The sequence below is a fragment of the Aythya ferina genome, assembly GCF_964211825.1.
Source record: "Aythya ferina genome assembly, chromosome: 2".
NCBI lineage: Eukaryota > Metazoa > Chordata > Aves > Anseriformes > Anatidae > Aythya > Aythya ferina.
This window is the reverse complement of record NC_140297.1, coordinates 160,826,452-160,847,061: the sequence shown is the minus strand read 5'-3', so window position 1 is coordinate 160,847,061 and position 20,610 is coordinate 160,826,452. Positions and strand designations below refer to the sequence as shown.

The 20,610-nt window shown below is 65.4% G+C and overlaps 2 protein-coding genes across 6 annotated transcripts in view; both read left to right on the top strand.

The window, feature by feature from the left end:
- Positions 1–2,127: 2,127 nt before the first annotated feature.
- On the top strand, positions 2,128–4,617 carry HGH1 (HGH1 homolog; the record flags this gene model as incomplete). The annotated part of the gene is made up of 6 exons (XM_084508566.1): positions 2,128–2,630; positions 2,711–2,811; positions 3,607–3,705; positions 3,790–3,881; positions 3,985–4,107; positions 4,229–4,617. 6 exons carry the CDS (start codon positions 2,128–2,130, stop codon positions 4,436–4,438), a joined length of 1,128 nt encoding a protein of 375 aa, XP_084364692.1. The 3' UTR covers positions 4,439–4,617.
- A 161-nt stretch (positions 4,618–4,778) lies between these two features.
- MROH1 (maestro heat like repeat family member 1) overlaps positions 4,779–20,610 on the top strand; it is a 43,143-nt gene continuing 27,311 nt past the window's right edge. For 3 of the 5 annotated variants that reach the window (XM_084508565.1, XM_084508562.1, XM_084508561.1), the window contains exons 1-20: positions 4,779–4,921; positions 5,602–5,838; positions 6,914–7,059; positions 7,236–7,367; positions 7,789–7,951; positions 8,670–8,768; positions 12,762–12,913; positions 13,054–13,194; positions 13,447–13,539; positions 14,536–14,614; positions 15,799–15,912; positions 16,182–16,255; positions 16,802–16,921; positions 17,067–17,177; positions 17,637–17,781; positions 17,892–17,932; positions 18,464–18,605; positions 18,917–18,969; positions 19,508–19,615; positions 20,078–20,197. In XM_084508565.1, coding sequence (XP_084364691.1) covers positions 5,817–5,838; positions 6,914–7,059; positions 7,236–7,367; positions 7,789–7,951; positions 8,670–8,768; positions 12,762–12,913; positions 13,054–13,194; positions 13,447–13,539; positions 14,536–14,614; positions 15,799–15,912; positions 16,182–16,255; positions 16,802–16,921; positions 17,067–17,177; positions 17,637–17,781; positions 17,892–17,932; positions 18,464–18,605; positions 18,917–18,969; positions 19,508–19,615; positions 20,078–20,197 — 2,055 coding nt within the window. In that variant the 5' untranslated portion in view covers positions 4,779–4,921; positions 5,602–5,816. The remainder of the gene's footprint in view (positions 4,922–5,601; positions 5,839–6,913; positions 7,060–7,235; positions 7,368–7,788; positions 7,952–8,669; positions 8,769–12,761; positions 12,914–13,053; positions 13,195–13,446; positions 13,540–14,535; positions 14,615–15,798; positions 15,913–16,181; positions 16,256–16,801; positions 16,922–17,066; positions 17,178–17,636; positions 17,782–17,891; positions 17,933–18,463; positions 18,606–18,916; positions 18,970–19,507; positions 19,616–20,077; positions 20,198–20,610) is intronic. The other 2 variants (XM_084508564.1, XM_084508563.1) reach the window with 1 other exon arrangement.

Genomic DNA, 20,610 nt, shown 5'->3' with positions numbered 1-20,610 from the left:
CGTAGTGTTTTTCTGTTTTTTTTTGTTTTTTGTTTTTTTGTTTTTTTAATCCTTGCTGGGAGGTTCCAGCTTCCTGCACCCCGGTCCTGAGCGACTGCGGCCTGCAGCCGGCTCCCACGAGCGAAAGCTGGACTGGGCCACCTCACCCCACACCTCTGGTGGCTTTGGCTCTCTGTGTTTGGCACCACAGATGGCTTTTAGTGGCGGCGGAGCTGGAGCAGGGCCAGAGCCCCGTGCTGCCAGAGTTTATTTTTGTACGTGGGGCACGCGATGGGAGCAGCACGCCGCCGCCTCCTGCTCGCACTTCTGCAGCCCCCCTTTTCTTCCAGCCCCTCAGCCCTGCGGGGGCTCCCAGCGTTTTGGGGGCCTCGCAGCCCACCCCCGGTGGTGTCTGGCAGGGGGAAGCCGCCTCGCCCTGCCCCAGGGGCTGAGCACAACAAGGGGCTGGCTGGGTGCTGGGAGCGGGGAGGCAGCACGGTCCCACCGTCCTGGTGCTGAGCGGGGCCTCGCTGGGATTTTGGGTGCTGGTTTTTGAGCCAGAGCCCGGTCCTTCCTCCAGCACTCAGCCCCGGGGTGGGTTTGCCTTCATCCGCGGCCGGGCACGCCGCCCACCCTTCCCACCACAGCTCAGGATGGAAAACGGGCAGGAGGAGAGGAGGGGGAGCTGCCTGTGGGGCGGCCTCAGGACCCCCTCCCTGCACGCCCACGGACTCCCAGCACGGCCCCTGCTGTGGGGGCGCAGGACTTGGCCCCCGTCCCCCCCCCTTCTTCCATCGTTGGCCCCTCTGCGCCCGCTGTTGCCGCTGCCTTCCCAGCCTCGCCCCATCAGGGAGATCTGACCTTACAGCATAGCAATGTATCACCACACCAATAAAGGTTTTCTGTGTTTCACCAGCTTTTCTGCAGGGTCTCCACGCTGGGGGGGGGAGGATATCCTGCTGTGGGGGTGGCCTCACGGGGGACGGAGACGTGGGGGGCTGCGGTCCTATGGGGGGCTGCTGGGGCTCTGGGTCCCTGCTGCTGCTGCTCCTTGGGGCCGCCGGAGCCTCTTTGCCCTGCAGGGACCCTGGGACGAGCCCCGTGAGCTGCCTGGCGCTGCGGTCCCTGCTGGTGGCTGTCCCCAAAGTGCCACATGTCCCCTCGTAGCATCACAGACACCCCGTCCCCATATGGCCCTGGTGGGTCCCTGCTGTGCCACCCCCTCTGAGCACATCTTCGCTTTCCCATGGCCGTGCTCAGGGGGCTGGCTGGGCTCTGTCGGGCTGTGCTGAGTTTCCCACGTTGCCCTCCCTGCCCTCCTGTAACCTTATCACAGTTCTTATCTCCCGCAGCACCTGAACAGGGCCGAACAGTCCAGGGGTTGTTGAGAATCAGCTCTTGTGGTGCCCAGTGCGTGTAGCTGCGCGCTCTGCCCCTCCGTGGGATGGGGAGCGAATCGGGTGGGTAATAGTGGGGAAAAAAATTGGGGAATTGGGACAGAGACAGAGCAGGAGGGGAGCAGGCTGGCAGCCCAGGGTTTTTGTCTCCTCTCTTTTGTGGTTTTTTTTTTTTTTTTTTTTTTTGGGAAATTGGAAGCTGGAGAGCAAAAATGTGACCGGGGGGTGGTCAGTGGCTCCAAGCGAGGTTTCCTTCTGGTCACTTACACAGCCCTCAGCCGTGCCCAGCGGGCAGCCCCCCTCCCAGTAAAGTGGCACTGGGAGAACTGGGACCAGAAGGAATTGGGGGGGCGGTGGGAGCAGCCCCCGGGGCACGGTGTGGGCAGGGGGGTGCCGGGGGCAGCTGGGGCACCCCGGGGTGCTGTTGGCTGGAGGAGCCGTGGTGGCCTTGTGCCCGCAGGAGCAGCCAGGGACGGGCCCCGTGGGGTCTCCCGGCCCGCGGGGGCCACGATCGCGGCCGGGGGGCGCCGGGATCCCGACACACCGGGACCCGATCCCCTGCCCCCCCCGGTGCCCTCACAGTGCCCCGAACTACATCTCCCAGCAGCCCTCTCTCCTCCCTCCCCGCCCCCTCCCCTCCTCCTCCGCCTCCCATTGGCTCTCCCTCCGCGCCGCTCCCGCTCCCCGCTCCCTCATTGGCCGCGCGGCCCGCCCGTCTCCCCGCTCCGCCCGGCCGCCATTTTGCGCGGGGATGGCGGAGGCGCTGGCGGAGCTGGCGGCGCTGCTGGGCCCTGAGGCGGGCCCGGGCCCGGGGGCGGCGGCGGCGCGGGCGGGGGCTGCGGAGGCGGCGCTGTCGCTGTCGGGCTCCGCCGAGGGCCGGCGGCTGCTGGCGGCTCACCCCGCGGTGCTGACGGCGCTGCTGGAGCTGGCGGCGGGGCCCCGGCCGTGCCCGGCGGCGGGGCGCTGCCTCCTCAACGTGGCGGCCGAGCCCCAGGCCCGGGGCCCGCTGCTGGCGGCGCTGCCGTTGCTGCTGGGGCTGCTGCCGGCCGGCTCGGCCTGCGGGGCGCTCGCCAACCTGTGCCGGGACCCACTCGGGGCTCGCCGGGTGCTGCGAGGCCTGGAGGAGAGCGGCCGAGGGCTGGAGCCGCTGCTCGGGGCGCTGGGCGAGCCCCGGCCGCCCCCGGAGCTGGGGCCGCTGCTCTGCAACCTCAGCCAGGTGCCCGAGGGGCGTGCGGCGCTCCTGGACCGCTCCCGGTGCGGCGGGGGATAGCGGGGGCCCGGTGAGGGCCGGTGGGGCCCGGTGGGGCCTGGTTACTGACCCCGTGTCCCCGCAGGTGCTCGGTGCAGCGGCTGCTGCCCTTCACGCAGTACCGGGACTCGGTCGGACACCGGCGCGGCATCGTGGGTGCGCTCCGCAACTGCTGCTTCGAGCACGGTGAGGGTGCCACGGGCACGGTGCTGCCACAAGCATGGTGCTGCCACCGGTCTGGTGCCGCCACTGCCTGCAGCTCCCGGCTGCTGGGGGTGGCAGGGAGTGAGGTGGCCTCAGGAGCAGCCACAAAGCACAGCTTCAGCACACGGAGCCCTCAGAGGGGTCTGGAGGGGGACACAGGGGTCCCAGGGCTGGAGCAGCTCCACCGTGGGGCTGGCTGAGGGCTGGGGGTGCTGGGCATGGGCTGGAGAAGGGTCTGGGGGACCTCCTGGTGGGCTGTCCATGCCCAAGGGGGCTGCAGGAGAGCCGGGGAGCCCTTTGTGGGGCTGTGGGTGGACTAGGGGGTGGCACCCTGCCCACAACGGGGGTGGAATCAAATGGTCTTTAGGGTCCCTTCTAACCCAAGCCACTCTGTGACAGGCCAGGGTGGGTGACTTTAAACTAAAAGAGTCGCGGTTAGAGTAGACATCAGGAGGAAATCTTACACGTAGGGCAGTGAGGCCCTGGCCCAGGCTGCCCAGAGGAGCTGAGGGGCCCCAGCCCTGGCAGTGCTGAGTTGGGCTTTGGGCAGCCCCATGGGCTGGGAGCTGTCCCTTGGGGACAGGTGGGCATCAGTGAGCTGCGGGGTGCCTTCACTGCTTCGTTTTCATACTTTCCTTTCTCTGTTGAGCTGTATCTTGGCCCTCAAGTTCTTTTCCCCCTCTGATTCTACCCCTGTCCCGCTGGGGGCTGAGCTGCTGGGGCCGGGCTGGGTTCCCTGCGCTGGCTGCTGGCCCCGTAACCCCTGCCTGTTCCTAGAGCACCACGAGTGGCTGCTGGGCGACGAGGTGGACATCCTGCCCTTCCTGCTCCTGCCTCTCGCCGGCCCTGAGGAGTTCCCCGAGGATGAGATGGAAAGTGAGCGGGGCTCGGAGCGGGAGGTGGGCTTGGGGGTGGGGGGGCTGCCGTCCCCGCACCCCCCTGAGGCTGCTTCTCCCCCAGGGCTGCCCGTGGACCTGCAGTACCTGCCGCCGGACAAGCAGCGGGAGGAAGAGCCCGACATCCGCAAGATGCTGCTGGAAGCCATCATGCTGGTGGGTGCCCGTCGCGGTGGGGCTGAGGACGGTGGAGTGGAGGCATCGAGCTCCTGCACGCTGCCTGCTCCCTGCCCACACCTCGGCCTCGTTCCCTCGGCAGCTCACAGCCACGAAGGCGGGCCGGCACACCGTCAGGGAGAAGGGCACCTACCTGGTGCTGCGGGAGCTGCACGGCTGGGAGCGGGAGCCCGAGGTGCTGGCCGCCTGCGAGAAGCTCATTCAGGTGGGGACGGGGACCTGCAGCACACCTGGGTGAAGGGGGTGCCGGGCAGTCCTGGGGTGCCGTGGGGAGGGCAGTGGGGGTCCCGCAGGCTGCGGCACCTCCGTGACTTTTTTTGGAAAAGGTGCTGATCGGGGACGAGCCCGGCCCGGGGATGGAGAACCTGCTGGAGGTGAGCGTCCCCGAGGAGGTGGAGCAGCGGCTGCAGCGCCTGGACCGGGAGGAGGAGGAGCGGTGGCAGCGGGAGCGGGAGGAGCGGCGCAAGGAGCAGGAGCAGGACAAGGCACAGGAACAGGACGAGGCTCAGGAACAGCACCGGGAGCCGTGGCGGTGACGGGGCCGCTGTGCTCAGCCCCCCGTGCGGACAGGACCCCCCAGGACTGCAGCCCCCCGGGGCACCCCAGGAGCGCAGCCCCCAGCCCCGTGCTGCTGGGGAGGGGGCGTTGGGGCGCTGTGGGCTGGGCACAGCCCCCCTGTATAAGAAAAAGGTCAATAAATCGGTGTCCGGCCCCATCCCGCCGTGCCCCCCCCCCTTCTCTCGGTACCGGGCCCGATCCTCATCCCCTCCGTCCCCGCGCCACGTGCCCCGCCCGCACGTGTCCCCGCCTCCCTCCCACGTGACCGCCTCAGGGGCGGGGCCGGGCGCTTCGCCCTCCCCGATAGGTGCGCGGCCCCGCCCCGCTCCCACGCGACCGCGGCCGTCACGTGCGGGGCGGGAGGGGGCGGGGCCTAAAAGGGAGGGGCGGGGCCAAGCACCCGGAAGCGGCGCCGGTGGCCGAGCGGCCCGGGCAGGTCCCGACCCGGGCCCGGTGCGGCGGTGAGGGGGGGGGGGGGGAACCGGGAGGGGGGGGACCGGGACCGGGACCGGGACCGGGACCGGGACCGGGACCGGGACCGGGACCGGGCAGCCTCGGGGGGGTCTCCCTCGGCGGGTGGGGGTCGGGGGGGGCAGCGCCCGGTACCCGGTACCCGGTGGGGGTGGGCGGTGAGGGGGGGCCCGGTCCCGGTCCTGCCCCGGTGCCCCTCGAGCCCCCGGGACCTCACAGCGGGGCCCGGTGCCGTGGCTGGGTGCGGGGGGGGCAGTCCCGGGGGCTCGCGGGGTGCCCGGTGCGGTGTCGCGATACCCAACCCACTGTCGCGATGCCCGTCCCGGTATCGCGGGGTGCCCGACGTTGTGTCGCGATTCCTGTCCCGGTGTCGCGGTGCCCGACCCGGTGTCCCGGTGCCCGTCGCGATACCCGACCCACTGCCGCGATGCCCATCCCGGTATCGCGGGGTCCCCGTGTCGCGATGCCCATCCCGGCGCCCGTCCCCATGTCGCGATACCCATCCCGGTGTCGCGGGGTGCCCATCCCCACGCCCCTCCCCGTGCCGCGATACCCGACCCCCTACCGCGGTTCCCATCCCGGTACCTCGGCGTCCCCGTGTCGCGATACCCATCCCCATGTCGCGATCCCCGCCCCGCCCTCGTGACGCCCGCCCCTCTCCCGTTGGCAGGGCGCGGAGGAGCCGAGCCCCGGCCTCCCTGGGGGCCCATCCATGGCCGTGGGGGCCGCGCCGCCCGCCCGCGTTTGGGAAGCAGAGGCCGGGCCGGGGGCCCCCCGCTCCCCCCGGGCCGGGGCCGGCGGCTGCCGGGAGCCGCAGGGGCCGCGGGCACGGAGCCCACCGGGAGCCGCCCCCCGCCGCCACCGGCCGGGCTGAGGACGCGCAGCATGATGGAGTCCCGCATCAGGCGTGAGTACGGCCCCGGGGGCTGCTCCCCCCCAGCCCCGGACCCTCCGGGAGCATCCCCGGGGGGCTGAGCCCCTCCTGGTGTCCCGTCCCCCCCCCTGCACCCGGTGCTGCCCCCCCCGGGGGTACCGGGACGGAGCCGCTCCCCTGCCCTAGGAACTGCTGCGGGCTGGGAGTGGCAGAAGCCGGAGCTGTTTTCGGTGTAAAACCCGGGGGCTTCCGAAATGAATCCCGGCTGGCTCTGAGCTGAATCCCGCTTTTAGCGATGCAATAACGAGCTTCCCGGCTTAATTAGCCCACGGGGGAGGGCTGGGAACGGGATTACCCAAAGCAGCAGCGCTGGGTCACGTCGGCTCGAACGTGCCCGTGAGGCTGGGGGCAACCTCGGCAGCCCCAAAACGGGGGGGGGATTTGGGCTTTCCCCCTGAATTAGGGCACGGCTGGGTGTGAGCGCAGGGGTTGTGTGACAGCACGAGGTGTTGGGGACAGCGGTGACCTCCCGGTGCCACGTGTGGTGGCAGCCCCGTGGGAGCTCCCCCGTCTGCCCCAGGCACGAGGGAGCCGTCAGGCAGCGGGACCCGGGCTCTGTGCACCTCTCCTAATTAGCCTTATTCTGCCAGTGGCTCTAATGAGAAGTGCCCTGCTCCACAATAACAATTAGGCTCGTGGAGCACAGCGCCTGGAGCGTGCAGCCGTGTCCTGAAACCTCCGGGGTGATCAATCCCTTCCCCTCCCCGCTCCAGCGAGGGTCCTCGCTGCCGAGTGAACTTGGCTCTTGTTTGGTGCCTGGCCTGGGAGACGAGTGCAGGAGCCCTCGGGGTGTAGGGGAAGGTCGAGTGGGGAAGCTGCCAGCTACGGGTGGGTTGTGTCGGGTGGAGAGCCCACGAGGGAGGGTTTTGCTCATGGGGTGAGAAGTGAAAGGTCTGGTGAAGCTCAGTTTAGCTGTGGGAGGATAAATGGGAGGCTAACAGGAGGATGGAAGAAAACACCCGGGGCTGCAGCTCTTCTTTTGCAGCTCCCGATGTCCAGGAGACGTTCGGTGAACGCCAAAACTTTGCAGCTTGCCTGTCTCGCTCAGGGCTCGCCACGACGCTGATGGACGCCACGACAGACAAGGACCCGCTGGTGCAGGAGCAGATCTACAACGCCTTGTGCTACCTGGGGGAGTCGGAGCCGGAGGAGATCCTGCACTCCTGTGACGAGTACCTGCGGCAGCACGACAAGGTGAGTCCAGGGCTGGGGGTGCTGGCTCTGCCCGTGCAGGGGGGGATACCTGGGGGGATCTGGGCTCGGGTGGTGGTGGGCTGCGTGGCCGCAGCCTCTGGTAGAGGTGCCGGGGTGGGAAAAGAAGAAGCAGGAGGTGCCCGTGCGGGGCTGACCGGCCGCTTGGTGCCCTGCAGCTGGCCTATCCGCACCGCGTCATCATCCTGAAGGCGATGGAGACCGTGGTGAGGAACAACATCGCCAGCTTGGACAAAAGCACGGCCAAGGTGGTCATCTTCCTGGCGTCTAATGAAATGACCAAGTCCAAGGTACGGTGCGAGGGCTGTGGCTCCTCCTGGCAGCGCGCTTGGCCGGGCTCCTTCTCCCCAGGGCGAGTAGGGAATGGTCTGCAGGGTGTAGGGATGGTCTGCAGGGTGTAGGGATGGTCTACGTTCCTCTATTTGGGGAGAGCTGGGATGCTTGGGCTGGCAGGTTTGTTCCTAGCACTATGCACACAACAGCCAGATAAAGGTTGGGTGCTGAGAATCCCCTGATGGCAGGCAGGGGTTGGAGCAGAAAGGAGGCAGCGCCTCGGGGGCTGCAGGTTGGTGTGGGGAAAGAGCACATCTGAGCCCTGACCCTCCCCTGGGGCTCCCCGCAGCGCTTGGGGTGGGCACGAAGCGTGGTTTCAGTGAGGCAGAAGCCCCGTTTAGGGGATGCTGTGGTGCCTGATGCTGTGTCTGCCCGCAGGAGGTGATCCGGGACTGGCAGCAGGCGGCCAGCAGCGTGCTGGTCGCGGTCGGGCAGCGCTTCATCAACAAGGTGATGGAGGAGGTGCTCACCAAGTTCCAGCCGGGCATCCTGCCGCACTACTTCATCGTGCAGACCTTTGCCAACCTCTCGGTGTCCAACGGTGAGCTGAGCGCCCGCCTGCAGCCGGGGGTCGGTGCCGGGAGGCGCAGCAGGCGGCGTTGGGGGCTTTGGGCTTTGTAACCCACACCGGGTCCCAAATGGGTCCCAAACGGGGTTCCGAATGTGGTGCTGAGCAAGCCAACGTGCCTGGAAGCGAGGCAAACTTCTCACTTGTTCATCAGCATCACTTTGTCTGCTTTGTAAAGTAGCTTTGTGATGAAATGCAATGAAAAACCAGTGAGTATCGGTGTGGAAAGGAGTGGTGTTGGTGCACGTGGGTTGCTTGCTGTGTCCTTTATTCCTCTTCTGAAGATGTGGGGTGTAAGAGGACACACAGTGCCTTAAGGAGCTGCTGTTGGGGGACGATCTGGGAAGCCCTGCACTGCCGTGGCTGTTTTTCCTGGTGGGACCTCCAGTGCCGAGCTGGCAGCGGGGTGCCCGGCACGTTCCTGGCAGTGCCCGGAGCGGAGGAGCCCAGCCCTGGCAGGAGCACAGTGCACGTGGAAGCCCAGCACAGCCTGGTTTCGCAGCTCAGCCCAATCTCCTTAAAATTCCAGCTGCATGAAAGCGGGGGGGACTTGGGGCTACGTCCCTGCTCCTCACAGAAGTCCCGTCCCAGAGGGGACCTGTGGCTGGCGGCGAGGGGCTGGCCGTGCCCTGCAGTCCTGCTACCTGCAAGGTGCCGTGGCTGCTGCAAGGCTCCTTCCTCCTTCCCGCAGTGTTCGGGATGGTGCCCTTCCTCAACTCCATCCTCGGGACGATGCTGCCGATGCTGGGGATGGCAAAACAGGACCACATGAAGTCGGTCTTCTGCTACGGTAAGCTTCCCCTAAGTGTTTGAGACTGCGGTGATTTCAGGTGTGTCAGGGGAGACTTTTTACCTTGGCTGGAAAAGGAGGGGCTGTGGCTGGGGCTGGGGAGCTGGGCAGGGTGGGGTGTTCCTGGAGGGGGAGCAGGGCTCTGGGAGCGATGGGAGCCATCAGCTCCAGGTCACTGGTGCCCAGCAGAACTTCTCCTGCACTCCTTGCTGCTCCCCATGGTTCCCACTTCACCCCGTGAGCAGAGGTGCCCTTTGCTGCCTCCTCTAGCAAAGAGCCCGTGGGTGCTCCAGAGCCCAGCGCAGAGCGGGGCAGCCCGTGGGATGGGATGGGAAGGAAGGACGGGTGTGCTGCTGGAGACCTGGTTACAGACCGGGCTGCTCCTGTGTTAGAGCCACCCGCAGCAGTGTGTGTTAGCCCCAGCAGGACATCTGAGGAGGCCCCAATGTGCCCGGCCAGCTCCTGCTGAAGTCACTCCTGTAATTCTCCAAAGCAGCTTGAGGACAGGGATGCTTTCTGGTGGGCTACGGGGAGGTCGTGGGCTCCTCTCCTGGAGCCCTCCTCCAGCCCTGGGCTTGTTGAATGCCGCTGCTCGTGTGGCAGGACGTGACCCAGAGGCACCAGGACATCCACGGCCGATAAACAGCCCCTTTGGCTGTCCCTTGGTCCTTGCAGAGCTGGTCTATCTCTGTCTGGAGCTGCTGGGGCCTCCTGGTTGAGTGGCTTGTGCCTGAGCCGTCCCCAGGGCAGGGCGGTACGTGGCCCCCCGGCAGCTTGGCTGCAGGAATCTGGGCATGAAATTAATGAAATCTCAACCTTATAACCTTATAACAGCAACAGGGGATGGTTCTGGGGACTTGCAGGTTTCTTTCCATGGCCAGGCAGCAATGAAAGGCGGCCCGGAGGAGTGCTGCTCCCACGGCTGCTGTGGGAGACGCAGGAGCGCGGGCGCTTATCTCGCTGATAGCTCGTGCCCCAGCCCGGGAATGCCGATGTGCTTCTGGGTGTTGTGGGATAAATGCGGGGCTGGGAGCGTCCTGGGCAGTGCTGGGAGCTGCGGGGAGGGACGCACGGCCGTGCTCAGAGCACGGTGAGCTCTGTCTGGGCCGGTTACCTGAGTTATAGGATACCCGAAGGTCGGAGCACTTCGACCTTCAGAGCTCTCCTTCGGCTTTGTTTAGATCCAGGCAAGAAAATGCGACTCCCAAACTGTTCCTGCGTGCTCAGGAAGCCTGAATTGAGGCCGGGCCATCTCTGTGACTGCTCCAGGTGTACCCGAGTGGTTCAGGGGGTTTAGGGTTGGGGTGCCCAGCCCTGTGGATATCATGCCGTGTGTGCAGCCAGCGAGGCCGGGGGTGCTGCGGGCAGGGGTGTGTGCTGTGTTCTGGGATTCAGCAAGGCTTTTGGTAGTTTTCCCTGGGGAAAAGGGCTGCTCATGGCTCGGACAGACGTCCCCTTTGCTGGTTTACCTGGCTGGGTGGCGACCAAAGGGCTGAGGTGGATGGAGCTCAGTCTGCTCAGCAGCCCATCACCGTGGCGTTCCCCAGGGCTCTGCAATGGGCCAGTTTTGTTCAATATCAGCGATACCGCTGGGAGGGTTGGGCCAGTTTTGTTCAATATCTTTACGAGTGATACTGCTGAGGGGTTGGGTGCACCCTCAGTACGGCTCTTTGGTCTCATCGCTCCCCACAGCCGCCCAAAAGGAGGCTGCAGCGAGGAGGGTGCCGGGCTCTTATCGCGGGTGATAAGTGATAGGAGGCGAGGCAACGGCCTCGAGTTGTGCCAATGAAGGGTTGGGTCGGACCCAGGAGGAATTTCTTTTGTGTGGCCGAGTCCCAGGACGGGCTGCCCGGGGGTTCTGGGGTCCCCGTCCTTTTGGGGTACCTCAGAGACGTGTGGGGGTCCTCCTGCAGCAGCCTCATCGCTGCCCCCCCGGCCTGCTGGCTTTGTCTGCCCCTGGGAAGTGCTAAAACCCCTCAGCTGCTCTCCCAAAACACCCAAATTCTCCAAAACACCACAGAGGGATGGGGCCAGGGGTGCACAGGCGGAAGGATGGGTCTGGAGCCTGATTTGGGCCGATAGCAGGGGTGGAGAAGTGGGTGCAGGGACGTGATCCTCCCAGTGCCACGTGGCAGGAATCAGCTGGGGCTGGGGAGGTGATGGTTTTGGGTAGAAACACGTGGTTTTGTCCTGACAAACATCTTGTAGATGCTTTAGGAGAGATTAACCGAAATGAGGATGTTTTGACACATGCAATAAGACCGAGTGTAAGTGGGGTCTAGAAGTGGGGCTAAATTCCTTTCCCTGCTCCAGAAAGGTGATGGGGGTGACCCAGGGATGTTCCCGGTCCCTTCCCAGGTGAGGATGGGTGCGAATTCGGGGCCTCTGCCCGAGGAGCAGCCCAAACCCCGAGTCCTGCAGCAGCCTCACACCCTGCTGCCGCCGGGCCCTGCACCGCGGGGGTGTCCCCCGGCCCTCCTCATCCTCCTGGCTCTTGGGGAGGCTGCGGGGGGCTTCTGGCCCCCGTTAAGGCCGGAGAGGTGCCGGCCCCTCGCAGCAGGCCGGTTTGCTGCCCGCAGTGTTTGTTCCTCGGGTGGCCAAGCCGCAGGGAGGGTGTGAAGGCCGCGGGCGGAAGCGTTGTGGCCACGATACGAGGTCACGGCGTGACTCAGCGCCTCCGGCTGAAAAAACATCGACAAGGAGGGGGCCGGGGGCTGCCGGGGGGGTGCTGCGTGTGCCCCCCTGCCCCGTGAGCATGGAGCTCGGTCATGGTGTGGGCAGGGGCCCGGCTCTGCTCTCGGGAGCTTCCTCATCTCCTCTTCCTCCCGTGGGATCCTCGGGGAGCGCTGGCGTGGGCACGCCGAGCGTGTGATGGGTGTGATGTGCCCACGAGTCATTTGCCCCCCCCGGGGGCTGTGCTGTCCTCTGTGTCCTGGTGTGGCCGCTGCCATCCCACGGGCACGAGGCTCGGCTGAGCACCGGGCCCCTGCACCCGTGGGGGCTTGGGTCGGGCTGGGAGCGGCCGTTCCTGTGCTTTAGGGCCCTGCTCCCCTCGGCCCGGTCCCGCCGGGGCTCGTGGCCGCCTGCCTGCTCCCTTCAGCCCTCTGCCCTGTCGCAATCTCGCCACAGGAGACCTCGAGGCCGCGAGTCACGAGGCTGCTTCCTCGCCCAGCTGGTGTGGGGCCAGCAGATGCAGGAGGTGAGGCCGTGGCTGGGGGAGGCTCGGTCCCGTGGGTGTCCCGTGGGGCAAGAGCTGCCCCGGTGCAGAGTTTGGGACCCCCTGCAGGATCCGTCCTCCAGCAGGAGAGGGGACGAGGAGCTCCGGGATGTGGCCGTGGGGGCCCTGCTGGGCAGGGCTGGAGCAGAGGAGCCCCCGAGGTGCCTCCAGCCTGGGCCTGGTCCTTCTCCAAAGCACCCAGCTTTGCGGGATAATTCCCAGAGTGAAACTCACTCGGGGTGTTTCCAGCTCCCGGGGATCCCCTGGGTGCTGGGGAGCCCTGTAAAGCTGGGGGGGACTCCAACAGCTTCCCCCGGGGGGAGGTGGAAGGCGGGCGTCCCCTTCAGTCAGCGGGCTCTGTACGGAGAGCCTGGCTGGAGGCAGGAGGCTTTGCACGGACACGCTGTGACTGCTGCTGGATCAGCAAGGAGGAAAAACCTGTGCTGACGTGTTCCTGGGGCTGGAGGGACGAGTTGGGCAAGGCGTGTTGGCCTGCCTTGGGCTGCTCAGTAACTGGCACGCAGGAGCAGCCCGCACGGCACGTCCAGGCCCCTATGGTTGGAGGGAGCTGCATCAGTCCTGGCCAGGGAGCAGAAAGCAGCCCGTGGCTCTTAGCCAGCTTCCCTGGTAGCCAGGATGCCTCTCGGAAAGCCCGCAGGCTGTCCGGGGTCCCGGTGCTGTCCCTTGAGAGGCTGCTCAGCCATCTGCCTCCTGCGGGGGCTAAGCCAAACACCACCCTGCGTGCGTGGGAATCCTAAACACGAGCTGCCTTGTAGCCCTGCAGCACTTCAGTGAAAGCATCCAGGAGTACTTGGCGAACTTGGACAAGGCCCCGGACCCCACGGTGAGGAAGGACACCTTCTCGAACGAGATCTTCAGCGCCTACGAGGTGCTCTTCAACAGCTGGCTGCAGCACCGGGAGGCCAAGGTACAGCCGTGGGGCGGGGAGGGCACAGCAGGACCCTGCTTTGCTCCTCTGCTGTCCCCCAGAGCGGTGGGGCCGTGCCTTGGCAGCCTGGAAATTCGGGATTCAGGCCATGCTAATTAATGCTTGGTGTCCCCCCGCAGCTGAGACTGGCGGTGGTGGAGGCCATGGGACCCATGAGCTACCTGATGCCCAGCGAGAAGCTGGAGGAGCAGCTCCCGAAGCTCATCCCGGGCATCCTCGCCCTCTACAAGAAGCACGCGGAGGCCTTCTACATATCCAAGGTGAGGAGATGGGGCACGGTGCTGCTGCCGAGGCCCCGTCCCTGACCCTATTCTCATATTCTCGTGGTGCTGGCAGCACACAGTGCTGGTGGGCAGCGTGGCCGGCTCTCGGTGGGCTGGTGAGCATCTCCCTGGTCCCCTGCAACAGCACCAGGGCAGGGGCAGCTCCTGGGGGGCTCCCACACCGTGCTCCCACACCGCTGTCCTCCCCCTTCCCCAACGCTGAGTGCAGCCTGGTCTCTCGCTGTGCAGAGCCTCTGCCAGATCCTGGAAGCATCCGTCAACATCGGCAGCCGCAGCCTGGACGTGCAGCTGGACGCGCTGCTGGGCACCCTGCACCCCCAGGTAGGGGTTCCCTGGGGCTGTGGGGTGGGACGGGAAGCCCCTGGAGCGGGGTTGTGCTGGTGCTGTGCTCGGTGATGGGGTGCAAGGCGTGGAGCTCAACCAGCCCTGGTGCTGCTCCCTCCTGCCTCTGCCTCTCCGAGCAGCAGCCGGCGTTGCTGGCAGCCTGTGAGCTCGGGTGCTGGCCGTGCTGGTGTGACATGGACAGCCGGGTTCCCTCTGAGGTTCAGCTCTGGCTGTGCGGTCACGCAGAAGAGGGAAAACAAATCTCTCGGGGCTGGCTGACCTTTTAAACAGCTCGCTCTGGGTGAACAAACCGGGCGCTGGCTGGCCGTGGGGCAGCACGCGGGGACATCCTCTCGGGCTGCTGAGCCTATCACCGGGCTCTTAGGATCACTTCCAGGGCTTGAAACAAAGCAGAGCGCTCGTTTTTAATGTTTAACTGACTTTGAACCGTGGAAGTGTCCAGCAGGCAGAGGCTGTCCCTCCAATGTGCATGTTGGAGGTGATGCAGGGTGGTGCCCCTGCGGTACCGGTGCCGTTTGCAGGAGCTGCTCCTCAGTGGCTGCAGAGGGGCTCTGGGTTTTTGGACGTGCCTGGCCTTAGCAAAGCAGCTCTGGCTCAGCTGCAGCCTGAAGCGTCCTTTTGGCAGACCGGAGCAAGCAGACGTGTGCTGGCCTCATGGCACCGGGTGCCTGCGGTACTTTAATAGCCCCCAGGCAGGTCAGCTCCTTCTGGAGAAGCTGCAGAGGCGGCAGCCAGCTGGGCAGAGGGACACCTTTAAATAGCAGAGGACATCGAGTTCCCAAGCACCTCCGGGGGGGCTTGGCCCACTCTGAGCACACCCGAGCTGGTGCTCAGCACGTGGAAAGCTCCGCGCTGCGCTCCTGTGCCGTGGGGTGTTCTCACGGCCACCTCTGCTCATCCCAGCGCCCAGCACGGGTCTGCAGGCCGCCCTCGCTCCCCGTGACGTCCCTGACACGGCTGTTTCTCCCACAGATCTGTGCTCCTGCCGACCCGTTCGTGCCCCTGACTGTTAAAAACCACACTGAGGTTCTCCGCTGCTTCACTGTCCTCGGTAAGGGCTGATGCGGTGTGCCCGTTCCGTGCTCCTCTCCAAGGGTTTTGGTGTGGTGCACGGAGGGCTGTGTTCCCCCTGGTCTCGGCAGGGCCTGGGGGTGTTGCTGGATGCTGCGTGGCCACGCAGGGAGATGGAAGGCAGAGGGGTGGTGGTTCCTGTCCTGACTGCAGCCCCTGGCATCGGGCTTGCAGGGGACAGAAGCTGCGTGTGTCCAGAGCGCACGGCTCGCTGGAGCTCTTTGAGGAGGCACACGGGGCCAGCTCAGCTCCTTCTGGAGCTCGCTGCTGCCCCAGCCCCTTGCAGGGACCTTTGCAAAGAGCCTGGTTCAGTTTCAGCCCTTCCTTTAGAACCTCTCGAGCTCTGTCAGGGCCCCTTCAGCAGTGTGCCATGCCCGTGGGTCGGAGCCGAGGGGCAGTAGAGGCAGTCTGATGCTTCTCTGTCCTCCTCAGTGCTGCCCTTCGTGACAGCAGCATCACACACAACACAACACAACACAGTTTGTTTCCTCCTGGGCACGGAGCTCCGTGGCTGGAGCTGCCCCCAGCTCGCCAAAACGTCCCCGGGCAGGGTGACGGTGGCACAGGCAGGCGTGCGACCACCAGAAGAAGTGCAGCAGTGTGGCAGGCTGCTGCTGGGTCCCACCTGGGTGACGTCCTCCTGCAGGGCTCGGGCACGGAGCCGGGTAGCAGGATCTTCACGGCTAAGATCCGCAGCTTGCCCTGTCCCCGAGCCCTTCCTTCCCCAGCCACACTGCTCCAAAGCCCACGAGCGTTGCTCCAATTCCGGCAGCTGCAGGCTGGTTTTATTTTTAACGATCAAAATGTTTTGACAGGCGGGGCAGCACTTGTTGGAAGCATAAATTAAACTCCTTCAGCATGCCGGAGAGCTCAGGCACGGTGCCGGAGGCACCCGAGAGCATAAAGGCTGGGGGTGAAGAGCAGGCTGAGCTGTTTATAGGGCCCATGGGGTGGCACGGCCACTTCCCCAAGACCCTAACCAGCTGGGATAGCAGCACTGGTGCTTTCTGAACAGCACAGGGCTTGGTGCAGCAGGCATGCAGCCCCCATGGCACATCGGGGTGCAGGGCAGGGCGCTCCTCAGGGTGTGGTGCTGCACCCCAAATCCCCCGGCTGTGCCACCCTGGGGTGCAGCACGCCTGTGACAGCCGCTCTGTCCTGCAGCCTGCTCCTTCCCTGACCGCGTGCTGGCCTTCCTCCTCCCGAAGCTGGAGAGCAGCAACGAGAGGACGCGCGTGGGGACGCTGCTCATCATGAGGCAGATCATCAACAGCGCCCGTGAGTGCTGCGGGGGCAGAGGGGTGCGGAGCCGGGCCCTTCCTCCTGCCCACTGCCATGTTCCCTGGCTGCAAACTGATGAGCAGGGGGCAAACAAGCCTGGTCCTGGCTGCAGGGGTGGGGAGGAGGAAGAGGAGGAGGAGGAGGATGAGGATGATGCCATCCTGGTGGCCCAGCCGGCTGGGAAGGGGCAGGGGGATGGATGCTGGGCACCAGGGGCTGAGTTCTCGGCAGCACCAGCCTCAGAGACTCTTCTCTTCTTTTTGCAGCCTCCCAAATGGAGATTAAAAAGCCCTTTATTCTTTCGTCTATGAAACTCCCCCTGCAGGACAGCAATGACAAGGTGAGCAGTCTGCTCCTCTGCATGTGCCTCGGGGCTGAGGTGTTCCCAGGGCCCTGCCTCTGCCAGCCCGGCCGTCCCCAGCTGCCTCCTCTTGCTCACCCATCCCCTGGGCCGGGTTTTCAGCAGGTCTGACAGCGTGCCCAGTGCGTGCCCTCCCAGTAAACGGGGAGCATGTCACAACTGGCTTTCTGTCTGCCCCGTGCCGAGAGCACATCTGAGCCACGGGGCTCCCTTCCTGGTGGGGACAGCGCTGCTGTGAGCATGGCCCTGCCTGGAGCACCCGGGGGAACCAAACCCAGCGCCCAGCTGCTGGTGACGCAGCCCCTGTGGCCACGGGGTGCTCCAAGCCCAAACTTTGCTTTGGGACCACTCACAGCGTGGCATGAGGCTGTGGGCTCCTGTCCCCGTGGCGAGCTGCAGGCTCCAACCCCGCTGTGGTGCCACGTTCCCTGCTGCCAGGGGGAGGAAAGCGCGGGGTGGCTGTGATGGGCACCCTGCAGCAGGCAGAGCCCCCACTGCAGCCTCTCTCCTCCCGTACCCGTGCAGGTGAAGCGTGCCGTGGTGCAGGTGATCAGTGCCATGGCTCACCACGGCTACCTGGAGCAGCCTGGCGGCGAGGCGATGATGGAGTACCTGGTCCGCCAGTGCGCGCTGCCCTCGGAGGCGGTAAGGGTCCCGCGGGGCGCTGGGCAGGCTGGAGCCTGCAGGCTTCTGGGTTTGCCTGGCACAGCATCTTGTGGGGCTGAGAGATGTGCTTGCAGAGTGGCTCTGAGCGGTGTCCGTGCTGACCTGTGCTTTCAATCTCTCCCAGCAGCCCAAAAAGCAGCCGCTGGATGCTGACGACTTGACAAGCGACAGCGTGCAGAGCATCAGCGTCAACACCCTCTTCCTGCTCAGCACGACCGTGGACAGGATGAACAACGTGAGTCTGCGTGGGTGTCTCCACCACTGGGGCGGTCGGTGGAGAGCCCTGCGTGTCCTGCACAGCCCGTATGACACACGGGATGCCCCCTCTGCCTGCCAGGGTGGGCTGTCACAGCCCCGTAACGCTGCAGGAGCTGCTGCCACCGTCCCCTCCCTGCTGGATGCAGGGCAGAGATTTGGGCAGGGAGGCTGCCCCCGGAAAGCTGTGCTTGGAGGGGTGCCCCACGGGCTCCTCTAGGGCTGGAGCAAGGCAGCAGTGCTGGTACTGGCGCCCTGGTGCTGCCAGAGCTGAGCACTCGCCTCTCTCCCTGCCTGGAGGAGAGCAGTGCCCAAAGGGCTGCAGGTTTTGCCCCCCAGCACAAGGGGCTTGGCCCCGGTGTCCCCAGTTCCTCTCCCTCCAGACCCCGGGCTCTCCGTGGGTGCCCCGCACCAGCAGTGCCGTGCTCCCCCCCTGCAGGTGCTGTGGCCGTACCTCTTGGAGTTTGTGACCCCGATACAGTTCACCAACGCCCTGACCCCCCTCTGCAAGAGCCTCATGTACTTGGCCATGAAGAAGCAAGAGGAGGGGGAAAACGCCTCCCTCATCCGATACGACCTGAACGGTGGGTACCAGCCTTACCCCCTGTGGATGTCTGCACGCGGGAGAGGTGCCAGTCTGCTGTGGGCATTCGGTGGGAGATGCCTTCTCATGCTTTTTTCCTTTTCCTTGTAGGAAATCTTCCTTCGCCCTACGCTCTGACGACACGGCTGCTGGTGAGTGGCCTGCAGGCAGAGCGCTCCCTCTTTTCTTTGGGGGCACATCCAGGAGGGTGCCCACCCTCACGGCGTAGGGAAGGAGCTCGTGCCCTGCAAAGGGGCAGGCGGATGCTGCGGGGAGAGGTGTCCGGACCCGCGTCCTCCAGGGTTTGGTGCAGCCCTGTCCCCAGGCTGTGACATCTCGGGCTCCCCTTGGACAGCGCAGCCCAGGAGCTGGGTGTGTTGCAGCACATCTCATGCTGCTCTCACAGGGCTCTGGAGAACTCCTCAGCCCCTGGAGGAGTGAGAAAGGTTTTATTCCCTTCACCCACAGAAGGGTGCAGGGTTTGGAGAGAGGCTCTCCCCTGACAACCTTCCAATTGACAGCTGGAGCAAAAGAAGAAAGCTGTGGTTTAGAGATCAGTCATCGAGGCGTAGAGCTCAATCACTTTCCAGTGTCCCATTCCTGCGTTTTATTTCGTGCTACCTGCCTCGCACCCTGCCGTTACCCTCTTTGCACCAACGCTTTGTTCTCCCCCCGATCCCCAGGTCGTATCCTCCCAGCCGTACGCAGGAGACTGCCGGGGGGCAGCTGCCCTGCGCCTGCTGCATGTGCTGCAGTACAGCGTCCACCCCGCGCTGGAGCAGCTCTGGAGCAAGAGGGTCCCTTCCCTGGTGGAGCACATCGAAGGTAGGAGGGGGCTGCAGCCTCTGCTGGGGCTTGCTGCCAGCCAGGAGTGGAGCGGGGTGCTGTCCCCGTGCCGTGGGACTCGGCGTACTGCAGCTCCTTGAAGGAGTGCTCCCTATTTTAATAGGGCCGTTAATCGCCCTGGTGCCACTAATTCCTACCACGAGTCCCTGTTTTGGGTTATGAGCCCCATTGTGGCACGTGCAGGACAGAAGTGGCTGTGGGGTTCCCGCAGCACGGGCAGAGCTGGCTGCCCTGCTGTGTGGCGCTCCGTGAGGGTGAGAAATGAGGGCAGAAATGTGCTTTCCTCCTAGAGAACACAGAGAAGTGCCTGTGCCAGAAGGAGTGGGAAGAGAAGCTGCTCCTGGTAAGGGTTTCTGTGCTGCAATGGGGCGCTGGGAGGGTGACTTGGAGCCAGCCCCGTGCCCCTGGAGCCTGCCCAGGCTGCGTGCACGGCACAGCAGCAGCCGGAGCCGAGCTGCAGTGGGGCAGGCGGGTGTTTGCCTTTGCTCACCCAAATCGTGGTGGTGGGGCTGTCACCCAGTGTCGGGTCCCGTCCCTTCAGAAGCAGAGATGCAGGTTAGCAGGGTGTGCCTTGCAGTGCTGCAGGGAAAGCTAAAAATGAGCTTTCAGGCTTGCTGGTGGGTCAGAGAACACCGGTCCCAGGTGTGTCTCCCCACTTAATTGGAGAGCCTCAAAAATAGGGCACGGAGAAGCAATTAAACCCGGGCACGGCTCGTCCCGCTCCTCGCAAGGCGGCAGCGTGACCTGGGGGCAGTTCTTGGAGGAGATGTGGCTGGGGGGGGAGAAGGGCACGTTTCTGGGCTGGGGGCACCTCCAGCACGGACCCACCGTGTCGCTGCCCTGCCCTCGCCCCTCTGGGCTGACGGCGCCTTCGCCCGCAGTTCCTGCAGGAGACGCTGGCGGCTGTTTCGGACAACACGTGGATTTGCCACTTCGTCACGGAGATGTGCAGGCAGCTCAACTGCTACAACGGCTTCCCGCTGGAGAAGGTGACTGCAGGGCCTCGAGGGGCTGGCAGGGACGGTCCTCACCGGGGGCTGCTGCCGTGGGCAGGGCTGGTCCAGCACGCGATGTCCCCAAAGCATCGTGCTGCTGGCACCTCACTGAGAGTGGGCAGAGGAGCAAGGGGAGGTCAGCAAGCGGCTGGGCAGGCTTGGAACCAACCCTTGTCCTCAGTTTGTCTCCAGTTCTGTGCCACTGGTGTTAAAGGCTCGTTCTGATGCCCGGCTGATGTCAGGCTGGGCGCAGAGTTGGGGGGGTTCTCCCTCGGGCTGGGCACTGCTCTGTGAGGGGACGTCTGTCCCGGTGCACCCCGGTGTCACCCGCTGTCCCAGCTCCTTATGGCCGAGCTCTGCCCTGCACCGAGGGCACGAGGCTGCAGGGGGCCACGAGGAGGAGCTCAGTCCCCCTGCAGGGGCTTCGTGGTCTGTGACTGCCTCTTCCTCCTCCAGAACTTCCTCTACAAATGCATCGGGACGACGCTCGGGGCGTGTGTGAGCAAGGACCTGGTGCAAAAGCAGCTCCAGGAGCTCCTGGAAACAGCCAGATACCACGAGGAGGCAGAAAGGGAGGTGAGAGGGGTTGTGCCAGGGGCGCAGCCACCGCACTGAGCTCTCGGGTCCCCCTGCCTGGGGGTGGCTGCAGGGCACGGCCGCAGCTCCTGCGGAAACGGGCAGAGAAAAACGGGGGGATGCAGCCTGCAGCTGCCTGCTGCCAAAAGGGATTTTTGGCTCCTGCTGCCTCCTTGGCCCTGCAGGTTCGGGGAGCTAAACCTGCACCCCAGGAGATGCCAGGAGGTGCTGGCCTGGCTCGCGTGGGGCCAGAGGGGCTGAGCGCCCTTCTCTGGCAGCAGCTGTTTAATTAGGAGTCGGAACGGCCCCGTCGTGTGTCTGGGTGTGCAAACCCAGCAGGGCCCCTCGGGTGGAGCTCTTGCTCCTTGTTTCTCAAGCCATCCTCACCGCTCTGCAGGGGAGGGACCCAGCTC